This window comes from Festucalex cinctus, chromosome 10 (genome assembly GCF_051991245.1).
Source record: "Festucalex cinctus isolate MCC-2025b chromosome 10, RoL_Fcin_1.0, whole genome shotgun sequence".
NCBI classification, from domain to species: domain Eukaryota; kingdom Metazoa; phylum Chordata; class Actinopteri; order Syngnathiformes; family Syngnathidae; genus Festucalex; species Festucalex cinctus.
In genome coordinates, this window is record NC_135420.1 from 6,181,496 (window position 1) to 6,193,923 (window position 12,428).

The 12,428-nt window shown below is 39.6% G+C and overlaps 1 protein-coding gene across 3 annotated transcripts in view; it reads right to left on the reverse strand.

Moving 5' to 3' along the window:
- LOC144026874 (contactin-associated protein-like 4) overlaps positions 1-12,428 on the reverse strand; it is a 116,783-nt gene that overhangs the window by 77,617 nt on the left and 26,738 nt on the right. For all 3 annotated transcript variants that reach the window (XM_077533956.1, XM_077533958.1, XM_077533957.1), the window contains exon 3: positions 2,103-2,296. In XM_077533956.1, coding sequence (XP_077390082.1) covers positions 2,103-2,296 — 194 coding nt within the window. The remainder of the gene's footprint in view (positions 1-2,102; positions 2,297-12,428) is intronic.

Genomic DNA, 12,428 nt, shown 5'->3' on the forward strand with positions numbered 1-12,428 from the left:
ATATGTCCAGGAAATACATTTTAGTGGTTATTTCAATAAAAGGGATAAAAGAATCACTTGAACTTAAGAGAGCAAGCAGAAGTGGTGTGGTTAATAATCGATAATAAACATCTGATAATTAGGATGTTAAAAAAACATTGTGCTTGAAATAGTACCTAAGGAGGTAGAAATATAAATGTTGATTAAATTTACTTTTTTCTTTTTTTTTTTTCACAATCATGATTTGATAGCTGACGACTCACGTTCGAGTCCAGGCTCCGGCCTTCCTGGGTGGAGTTTGCATGCTCTCCCCGTGCCCACGTGGGTCTTCTCCGGGTACTCCGGTCTCCTCCCACATTCCAATGACATGCATAGCAGGTTGATTGGGAGCTCTGAATTGTCCCTAGGTGTGCATGTGAGTGTGGATGGTTGTTCGTCTCTGTGTGCCCTGCGATTGGCTGGCAACCAGTCCAGGGTGTACTCGCCTACTGCCCAGAGCCAGTTGAGATAGGCTCCAGCACCCCCCGGGACCCTTGTGAGGTATAAGCGGTCAAGTCAAGAAAATGGATGGGTGGATGGATGGACTAAAATTGTAAAAATGGATATAAACCTAAAAATATAAAAGCATGATACTTAAGAGTGAAAAAAAAAATAGATTGAAGCGCCTTGCCGGTGACATCAGTACAGCAGCGCTAACGTAGTTAGCTTTGATTTGGTTTCTTTTTTAGCTGTTCACAAATCAATCACAATAACAAAAATCAGTCTTAATGATAATAGGAACACATTAACAATCTAAACTGACAATATTTGTCACGTCTGAGACAATATTTTGTGTATTTATCATTTATTCAATCTATTATTTGTTCAATATATTTTGAGTTTATATTCTTAGGTTTATTTACGTTTTTACAATTTGAGTCCGTACATTTTGTTATTCAAATTACATTGATAATATTTTCTTTCCAATGTTTGACGTCAACTGGATAATTTCCAGCCAAACCTGTAGCGGAACGTGTTCATTAGGCAACCCCGATACAGGCAGCCCGATCACATCTGACACTGACACTGGCTAGTCTTCTTTGTTCACCGAGCTGCTCACTCCACCAATGACAGGCAGTTTGTAACGGCAGAGTCTAACCCAAGACGCTTAGGACCGACCCCTCATTTAAATAACATTTCGACTTGGCAATACGGCCCAAAACTGCCAAATTCCAAAATAAATGACTGAATGAATGAATGAATAAATAAATAAATGAATAAATAAATAAATAAATAAATAAGTGACTAAAAGTGAAAATAAAAACAGATATAAAAAGTATAATTCAAAAATTAAATACAAATGTGTTTATTTATGTATATATATATATATATATATATTTGCTCGTTTTATTTCCATTTTTATTTATATATTTATTTATTTTTGGGGATGTAATTTTCAAATTACATTTTTTATATACATTTTTATTTTCACTTTTTGTCATTTATTTAGTCATTTATTTATTTTGAATTTTGGTAGTTTTGATCCTCTTTACTGATCCTGCTCATAACCTTTAAGGATAGTGATAGATCTAACTGCCACTAAGGCATAGAGTGTGTCTGGTTTGGTGGCCTCGGTAATGTAGCTCTGTATTTTGTAGAGGATGTGTTTCTGTTGGATTCATCAAGCCACAAACTCTCACTGGAGCAGTTCACAGCTGATTGTGAAGTGGTTGGGATGGAACTAAGCACCTCCACATCATTCAAATCGAAAGGCAAAGCTCTCAATAAAATTGAGGCTGTACAGCATGGATACATAGATACATTGGGGATATTCAATTGGCTGGTTGAGTGAAATGCATAAACAAAGGACAATTCCTTAGGCAGAATATAAGATCGATTACAAAACTACTGTGGACTAGGACAAAAGACGGATTTAAAGCCATGTTTCTTGTTTACAGTTTGTCACAACATACTGCGCTTTACACTGTCATGTTTATCTTCTATTTTTCCCGAATTGATGTCTTTCTATTATGATGCCACACTATATACAATATGGAAACATCGCTAATGAAAGCTGATCAGAATTTACCAATCCAAACAGCTAGTGAAATAAACATAACCGTATAGGATGGAGACCAAATTACCCCAAAACTGTCTTCTTGACGATGCTGTCTCCAATTGTGGCCCGTGTCGCTAAACATCAACAGGTAGGCTGTCAACCAGTCAGAGCTGCCATAACGTCCCTGAGTGGCAACAGTAGTGATTTGTGTCCTCCTCCCCAGGTCCACCTCCAGCCACTGGTATCTGTCTGAGTTGAGAGGAGACCAACCTCCAGCTCCTGCAAAAGGAAAATGTATCATTTCCTACATTCGTATGAGATAGACAGCAAGGAGTTGTGAAGAGGTCGTTAAAGACAGTAAAGAACTTCAGTGGTGAAATTTGCACTTTTTATTAGGTACAGTTCAGAGGGTTTAAAAAAATAACTAGCACATAGGCCAATAGCAACATTGCCAAATGCCACTCATTCACTATTAATTCTGCAGTAAACATTTCCTGCTTCCTGCCGAGTTGCTACATGGTGCTCATCAGAAAAACAAACTCTATTGCTTTGAATCTCCACCTACGTCCTACGTTTTTACTTTTTGGGAGACTATTATTACTTTTTTGGAGACTATTATTAACATTTGTGAGTTTAAAAAAACTGCACTGTCAAATGAGGTTGGAACAACAGAGGTTCCACAAACACTGGGGTTAAACAAGGCAGCCACATTTCTGGATTCCTATTTTAGCTAGTAACACAAGAAAAACCACCTTGAATGGGGAGAATTGAATAACGATGGGAATTCATAGAAAAACTGGATGGCTGAGATTTTGCATACAATATAGCATTGCTTTCACCAACCAAATAGCAAATCCAGGACAAAATGAAAAGGCTAATGATGAGTAGTGAACGGACAGGACTGAAAGCCAATACCAACAAGTGCAAGATCCTGCGTATGAATACAAGAAACTGTCATATTTTGGTTCTGTGGGGCTGGGTTTTTGTGTAATTTGGGGTTTTCATCTTTTCTTTGTGTGATCTGTGTTTTGTCGTCCTTGTCTCGTCAAGCTTTATGTGGTCCACCTGTCCTTGTTCGCGTGTCAACCAATCAGTCCCCTCAGCTACTTGTGTCTTACCCAGGTGCGTCTCGTCAATTAGTGTTGGTGTATTTAGGCCCCGTCCACACGAAGTCCGTTTCTGTAATGACTCGACAGAGTCGATGAAGAACAGATCCCAAAAACGCAGGCTCAGAGGAGGAAAACAATCTCGATTTATTCGTTTGGATAAACCGATGGAACAAAGCTTGCTCGCAGGCAAGTCAACGAGATTTACAAAAGTGCTCTTGCGCACATGCAAAGAACACGGAGGTAACACAAAACACTTGCAAAAGGCAAGGACGGAATAGAAAACACAAAACACTTGCAAACGGCAAGGAACGCGAACGTAACAAAAAACACTTGCAACAGCAAGGCGGAATAACATAACCAAAACACTTGCAAACGGCAAGGAGAACTAACGTAACGAAAAAACACTTGCAAAAGGCAAGGACTAGAAAAAACTCAAAACACTTGCAACCGGCAAGGACTACTCGGAATGCACACGGAATCAATCAACGCGGAAATACAAACAAAAGGCGACGCGGAAATACACACGTGAATACAACTTAACTAAGGACGACAGCAGATTCAAAAAACTTTACCAAACTGGAGAACGCGGAGAACACTTGGACACAATGGTGAGCAAATAATAATCCGACAGCTGGCTGTTGCTGGTCGGAGTCCTTTTATAATCCTGATTGCCAACTTGATGCAGGTGTGGGGCTGGGGAACGCCCCCCTCGTAATTGGCACTGAAAACACACACACAAGAGCACAACAGGGCTGAGAACCGAACCATGACAGTTTCAATGTTTTTCCACCAACAAGCCCAGGAACTTTGAGGTCTGGGTAAAGGGAGTTCTTGGTTGTTAACGTTCTGCAGGGAATTTATGATTTGTGTTTCCACTGCGCCTTTGAGTTCTTGATAATTGATTCAAATGAGTTTGATGACCTATAAGTGTAAAAACACACCCTCAAATTTGACCAACCAATCAGCTTTGGTCATTGCAGCCCGCCCCCTCAAAGTTCCTGCCTGGCACAGAAAGACCCTGCCGCTGAGGTAGTACTTGGATGGCCCCTGGGGAGTTTTAAATACTCTGGTAATTGTTGTTGGTGGAAAAACGCGAGAACTTAATTTTACCAAGGTAAACTGCAAAGTTCTCCTAAAGTTCCAGCGGTGGAAAAATGCTTAATGCGTCCACACAAGTTTCTATCAATAGACCCTTCCAGCTGAGGTCACTTTACCCAGAATGCTTAGCGACCGCTTACCCTCTTTGGGGTCAAACAATCTATAGAAAGACACGGAGGGAGCATCGTTTTCGGTGAACGATTCGTCTAAACATGACAAATGTACCAAAAAACGTCCATAGTCATCATAGTTACTGCGACACACTAGAACCAGCCGTTCTCAGCCGGTATTGGCAAAAGCTGGAATTGGTTGGAGGGAAAGATCCGTATCTACTTTCACCATCGGCCTGGTCAAAGCAAGCCACAATGTTCCCCCAAGTAACTTATCACAATATTTTAAATTATCTCATTGTACAGAAGAGTGCCTACACATGGGAGGACTTTGACGCCATCAAGATCCTGTATTCTTAGAACTATTTTGTGTCTGGATGGGTGAAGGATGTCGGCTGCGTTCAACACGACAATGTTTGTCTCGTAGCAGCAAAGGTATGTTCTATTTATCTTTTGGTTGACACGGGTTACTGGTGTAAAACGTTATTCATGAAATCGTTTGTGTCCGGATAAACTCGTCTTGCTGTACGTCCGCGGCGCCTCTCAGAACGGTAAACATCCCATAACAAATGAATATAGAGAGCTTGATTTTCAGCGAGCGTTTTCGTTAAAAGGTGGGAAATATGTCAAGTGTCACAAAATATGTCCCGAGTAGGACACTTACATTACTGCGAATCATTGAAACCAGTTGTTTGAAGCCGCTAGCAAAAAAAAAAAAAATGTTGCGTCGTATTTTCATGCTAGCCACCGTGCTAGTCTTTTACTCCTCACTTCCGACTGGTTTAGAATCGCTGCCGGCAGCCGAAAGAATGATCTCATCTCTGTTTGAGCCATTAGAGCATCCATTGGCCGCGCACAAGTTCACCATAGCATTGGTCGCTGATTTATCAACTGTTTGACCTATTTTGTAGCTCACACTGATTGTTTTCTAATTCACTCGCATTGACGCGCTGCCCCCCACTGTTTGGGGCGCACTTCAACGTGACGTCACACTGGAAGGGTCTATAATCCTGACTTGACTTGGGAGTGACTATTACCTGGCTAGCTATTGATAAAACCAAGATGTTAATTGTCAGAGGTGGGCACCTCCGTCAATCGTCAATTCCCATCAATGACGATGCCCAACTTTCACTGGGTGCTTCTGCATTTTTGGTGAATGCTTTATGATGCAAAGCCTTGCAAAAATACATGGAATGCAAAGTGTCATAAATACATATATTCATGTAGGTTCAACAGACTTGGAGGGCAACAAAAGCGGAACTGGCCAAGACATATCAGACTGTTGAAAGATGTGGCTAACTTCCATAAACAGGTAGTAGCTTCAGTTGGGGCTCATTCCGTGTATTTTTTTTAGACTTGGCAAGTTTGCGTCATAGTGCACTCGCCCAAAGGTGGGCATAGTCAGCATTGATGATTGACTTTAGTGCCCATCTCTGTTAATTGTTGACCCTGCCCGAAAATGAAGATGCACCCCAACGAGCACCAGCCTACCAAATTAGGGCCCTTGGTCACCGTTGTGTCATATGCGCATGGTGTGTAATTAATAACACCATCGGTCCACCGGAGCACCCGTGAGGCACAAGCGCAGGCTGCCAAATTCCCAAACACAGTAAAATAGACTTGCCCTAGCAGGAAAATGAAGATTCACCCATTTTTACATTGTAGACGCCTGTCTATGTAAATAGGGCCGTCTGTGTTAAATGCTGCTGACTCGGCAACTGTTGCAGCTTGGTTTGGTCATCCTGCAGAGAGGATTTCCCCCATCTGTGGTCCCTTCTCAAGGTTTCTTCTTTTGTCCCCATATGGGTTTTTTTTAGTTTTGAGACAAACCTTTGAGTTTGAGTGGGTTTAGAATTAGGTCAGGGTATATACACCATTATTTATCAACTATAGTCCTGTGAAGCCATTTCAGACTCGTTTGTAATTAAAAGCTATATAAATTAATTGGTCTTGACTTGAAACACTGAAAAAAAAAGAAAAAAAAGCTTGACCAGGTGAAGCCGGCAGGGCATTATCCGTCAAACATTCGCCCCGCACTGGATAGATTTCAGTTGTAAATTTGACGGAGCAAGGGCTCATTTCATGGAAACTTTTTGTAGACCCCAAAAAAGGTTTACGTGTAGCATTTCACACAAAGTTGGAGTTGCTCCAGCGTAGATCTCTAAAATAAACAAAGATGTGCTGGTAAATTCTCTTGTGGAAGAAATGTCCGTGGTGTAATGCTTGCTGCTTACAGGCAGCTTTTGTGTTAGGATGCATGTTTTGCCTGTTGAATTCATCTTAGCCACGAGTAATCAGACTCCCTGGTTCAATCCCTAGCTCCTTGTGAGGCTGTGCCAAAGTGTCCTCAAGCGAGATTTGCTATCAGTGTGTGATCTGTTGTTAAGCACGTTGAGTGCTTGGCAAACTAGAAAATCCATAATAACATCCCCAATGCACCAACACATTCCACCCAATGCAGAACACTCCTTTTACAACAGCCTACTGCACCCACAGAACCAGAGGGGAAATTACCTGCACTTGTTTCTTCCAGCTGCCATCAGAGGTGAATGGGGATTATTCAATACAGTTCCCAATTGACAACTGCCTCCTTGTTTTATATACTAGCATCTGTGTCATGCAGAACTGATTGCACAATATACAGTAGGCAATACATCAGCTAGCTTTAGCTTGTTTGTTTGCACTTACTTTCTTAGCTGATATTTATTCTTCAATTCTTACTACTGCTATTTTAACATTATGAAACTGTTAAAGTATTAGCTTACCTGGGCTGTTTTCGTATAAACAAATGGCTGGAAGAAAAAAAAGGTTAGACTGCAAGTAAACTATAGTCTCTCTTACTGTCGGATGTGCTTTCAACAGGTGTATACATTATAGAAGTGTAACAGTTTATCAATAAATCAACAACTAATCAATAATCAAATTCATCTAATTATTTTTCATAATTTAATAATCCTTCTGCAGTGTTGAATCAAACTCAAACCTTTGCAAACATTCCTTTTACTTAAGAAAACAGTGATCAACATTTTTGTTGATTTTTCTGATTATGTTGTGGGCTAAACCACTAACTAAATTTTAATTAATTAATGCAGGATGGAAATTATAACATGTTTTGCTGTTTTTGTGTGTGTGCAATTCATCAATTAATTGACAAAGTAATCCACAGATTAATATATTTTTTTAAATGATCATTAGTTATGACCCCAAAATATCATGAAAAAGTTATGTGATCACATCCAGATGGATATGGACAGATATCTATTATAAAACTCTACAATTGCATGTTGTCCTGCATGGTTCCATTTCACAACGCATGTTCAACAAACACGAGACTAACCCTGAACAGCGAGTTGACATACATTGAAAGAGGAAACCCTGTGTTTTCCTTTCCAGGACAGCTGATTTGAGGTAGTTTTATGATCGCAGAGTAGTTTCACCTGGAGTTACCACTACACTGAAAAGACCACATCAACGGAGCCCCGATTCGTCAAGTCACCATGGCAACGGGGAAGCAGAGTGCGGCGCCGCCCTCTGTTTCCGTTTTTTTACCCCTCTTATCTGGAAATCCAAATGCGATCAAACTGCGAATTTGAACGTCTTTAGAAAAATAAAGTGCAACACCGCAGCGCTCCTCATAGAGGAACTGAGGCAGCGTGGGAGAATGTTGCTGCTCGGGTCAATGCGTAAATTTCAATGTAGTCCTCTGCAATCACAATAATATTACAGGGGAAACCTGTTGATATGGTAGCTCAGTAACTCATTTCATTTAGGTGCAATCCTTCGGGGGAGAAGCGCACTTGACTTAAAGGGAAATATAAAAACATTATTCAAACGGTTATACAAAAAAAGCGGAGCACAACACACAATATAGGCTGTGATGTAAGCGCATGACTACGGCGCCGGTAATGTTGCAAATGGAAGGACGGATAAAGTTGTGTATGTAGATGATGGACTGTGATGTGAAACAGTACCGCTCAAAAAGATAACTGTCCCGCATATCTATGCGCGGTCTCATAATCGCAGGGCGAATATTTAATTCCCTGCACCTTCATCAATAGGGTCATTATCAAAAGGACATGCCACGTTCGCGACAAAAGTGGACTTTTTGATTTTTAAAACTGTATTACATATGGTTCTGTTTGACTAAGAAGCCTGTTAACGATTTCTCTTAGCGATACGATGACATATTGTAGATGTCCCCTATATATCAAAAAAGCACTGTTTCATAATGCAGTGCTATTTTCTTTTTCATTGCATCAATTCGCATTTAATGCCACAGTCTCTTGATTTTATTAGTATACTTGTGTTTTGTCTGTGTGCGTGTCTGTGCGGGGGTGGGTGGGGGGTTGCGAGCGCGTGTCTGTGCGTGCTTGTATATGTTGTTGAAAGGTCTAAAACCTTTAGAATATTAAGTTCCATTTTGTTTCTGTTGCAAACTAACTAAATTGTGATTGATTCAAGTGAAAATTGACAAAATTAGTCAAAGGGCATCGTCTCTTGTTTCAGTATCACCAGCAGCAGAGTTAGTCATACACTTCCTGTTCATTAGGAGAGTATCTTAAGGCCACAGCTAATAAGTGCCTCAACAACAGACAAGCCCACTGACAGCACAACAAGAGAGAGCAGACACGCTTGACCTTTGCTTGTTACAGCTGAGTTAGAGACGGAATTGTAGAGGAGTTAGAGAAAGACAGCAACTTACAAAGACACCAAAACAGACTGAGCTCGGTAATACATGAAAATGAACATAACAGAATGTGTTTGATTTTATTTAGGAATAAACAACTCTTTGCTATTTCCCTTTCAATTGATTGATAACTTTGCAGACTGATTAAGTGTGCTTGCAAAGTGCATCTCAAAAGATTGGCTTGAGTTTTGTCATGATTGGAGTCATGCAGGAGTAATGTTTGGGTGTTGTCTCATGTCTGGGGTCATGCCTGGGTTAAGTTTGAGTAGAGTTCATGACCGGGCGCCAGAGTTCACGACCCGTTACGTATCTGTTTTGGTATTGATGTAACAGCATCCAGTTTCAACTAGTTTTAGGCTATATGATGTCTGGACTATGTGATGTCAGGAATCTTTTATGCTATATGATGTTTGTTGATGTCAGGAACTATTATGTAATTACGGAGTCAACAGCCAATCAGAGAATTCCATGTCAGTACTAGCCACAACCAATGAGATTGACTGACTGTCTATTTCAGGGTCTGAGAAATGTGTGTGTTCGCCGGGTTATTGCTCAACTGTTCCTGTGTACCGCTCTCTTAGTTTCTGCCTCTCAATGTGAATAAATAGATACAGACTTATTTGTGTCTGCGTTTGGGATCCTACCTCTCAGCACACAAGTTTACCCAAAATGCTAAAAAAATAAATAAATAAATAAATAAATATTAAAAAGAACAAAAAACAAAGGTTGTGCTCATACTCTACGGGTATGGTGGATGGAAGGTGGTCCTCATTGAAGGTGCTTGGTTGACATTGTATCACATGCTTCGGTGTTCTTTGATGCCCTTTGGTTGATCATTTGTGTACTTTGATTGTGCTGTACTCCTGACAGTGAATGATACAAGTGTCTCCGAAACAGAAACAAAGTTCAACAGAGCTCAGAAAAAAAAGGAAATACAAGGCAAGTGAGACTCACATCTCCTGAGAATAAAGCTGATAGTGTCAAAGACTTTCACACATATTGAGTGATATATACTTCTTTGAATCCACTCGGTGTTTTCTTGCACTCTGACTCCATCTATGTATACGAGTATTAACTCTGTGTGCGTGCGTGCGTGTGTGCAGGCAGAATATCCACAATGTTTGTGGAGTGTGTTGCACTGGGATTTAGGGGGTTAGGCATCAGCAAGTATAGTGTTGTTCGAAATGTTGGTATTGAGTTCTTTATCACTCAGACATTAAAAATATAAAGTATTTTTAAAGTACAATGTTGCTTTGATTGGAATGTGACCTTGCAACAGCCTGTCACACTGCAAAGTGGGCTTGAATTTTGTGTGCATGCTTGTGTTGGCAATATACAGTATATCCCTCTGATGACCCCATCAACAGCACCTGCTATAGCTGGTCATATTTTCTGTAGGGCTCAGTTACAGATATAATCAAAATATTAATAGCCATCCTCCATTAATTCTTTGACCGCCAAAAATGTTTAAGTAAAATCACTATGTATACTGCCATAAACGTTAAGGGATGTCAATAACTTTTTTTAATTTTTATTTATTTTTTTATTATTTTTTTTAAATATATCAGTGTTCAGTGCAACGTCCAAGTGCAGCGCAGCTATGGAGAGAAATTGGTGTCTTTATTTTCAATCAAACAAAAAAGGAATTTGCAATCAAAAAAAAATTTCAATCAAACAAAAAGAGGATTTGCAATCAAAAAAAAATTTCAATCAAACAAAAAGGGGATTTGCAACCTCAAATAAATTTTAATCAAACAAAAAAGGGTTTTCATATAAAATAAAAATTTGCAAACAAAAAAAAACATTTCAAACATGGATTTGTATTTTAATAAAATCTTTTGCAAACATTTTTTTCGTTTTGTTTGCGAATCTGTTTTTTGGTTGCAAATCTGTTTTTTGGTTGCGAATCTGTTTTTTGATTGAAACCTGTTTTTTGGTTGCGAATCTTTTTCTGTGTTGTGTGGGCGGGGTCCTCCGTTCAACCGATGATAGAAGCCTTGTCATTGGTCAGCTTGGAAGCCGCTGCGACAACTTTCATTGGTCAGATAGGAATGGGGGTGTGACAATGTTCGTCTGACTATTTCCTGGTTCATTTTGTCCAGTCGCCGCCAGCATCGAGGTAAATATACCCCCCCCCCCCCCCCCCTCACTTCTAGTTTTCCGTTTTGTTTATCTGACATTTATCTAAAAGCAACCCTTGATCTATCGTTTATCCGGTGATTTGTTCTAACCATTACAATTAACGTAATCACTCACTCAGCATTGCTTAGCCATGTTAGCTAGCTAGGTAACTGATGGTCCGATACATGAGTCAGTCATGAAGCTATGTTGTTGGCAGTCAAAACACAAATATACGACTCATTGGGATAGCGGTTAGCATGAAGGTTTTTGTTTTGTTTTGTTTTTAACTCCGAAAGAAACCTTTGCATTTGCTTTACATACAAGCAGGACTGGGAATCGAATTTATTTACACTAGCTGCTTCCCCTTAATTTTGGATGTTTGAAGTAGAGATTAAATTCGTGATAATTCTGTGATTATTATTTATTGGTCCTGGTTGTTTACTGTATGAGTCAGATTGAAACAGAAGGGGAATCTGAGTTGTAGGTGTACTTTTGCAATTACACTGACTAGATTTTTTATTTTAGAGTGCGAGCAGGCCAAGGGGTAGAAAATGTAGACATAGCGAGATGCATGTTTACTGTAAGAGGAGCAGGCCAAGGCAGTTTTATTGCTGGTAAAAGCGTACATAACCAGAGGAAAAAACTTTATATGAGTAAAAGTTCTTAGAGTTACTGTAGCTTTCATAAATGTATTTGATATTACAGATCCAGCAAGCTGAAGAGGCACTACCCTTGGACCATCACGGTGAACACGGGATCGTTATACCTGACATCCACTGTCGTTTACCTGAGGAAAGACTTGTTGCTTTACGGCAAATCAATCCAAACAAGGAGTCCTTGAGTTTTGGTCGCGTCATTTATTTGCAGACTCTCAATGTTGCTTCTAGTGCTAGTGTCTCGCGGCCCAAAGGGTCATTTAAATTTATGTAAAAAATGAAAATAAATTCCTGTGTAAAACAGTTTGACTTTTATTTCATAAAAAAAAAGCATGCATATGAACTAACAACCAGTCAATTATTCAGCATTTTATAGATTTTATACAGACATTTTTCTCAAGAAATGATTGGCCTGCCAACAAGAAATCAAGAAAGCTCAGAAAATGAACTGTTAAACTTAAAACAAACATTTTGGTAGGAACAGCCTGTAATTACTAAAAAAAAATGAAATGGATGTGATTTTTTTTTTTTTGCCCTTTCAATTACACTGTGTCAAATCTGGCATCAAAGGTGATAGCAGTCAGTAGATGTGATTTAAAGGAATGGTAATCACTCATATGAGCAGTTGGA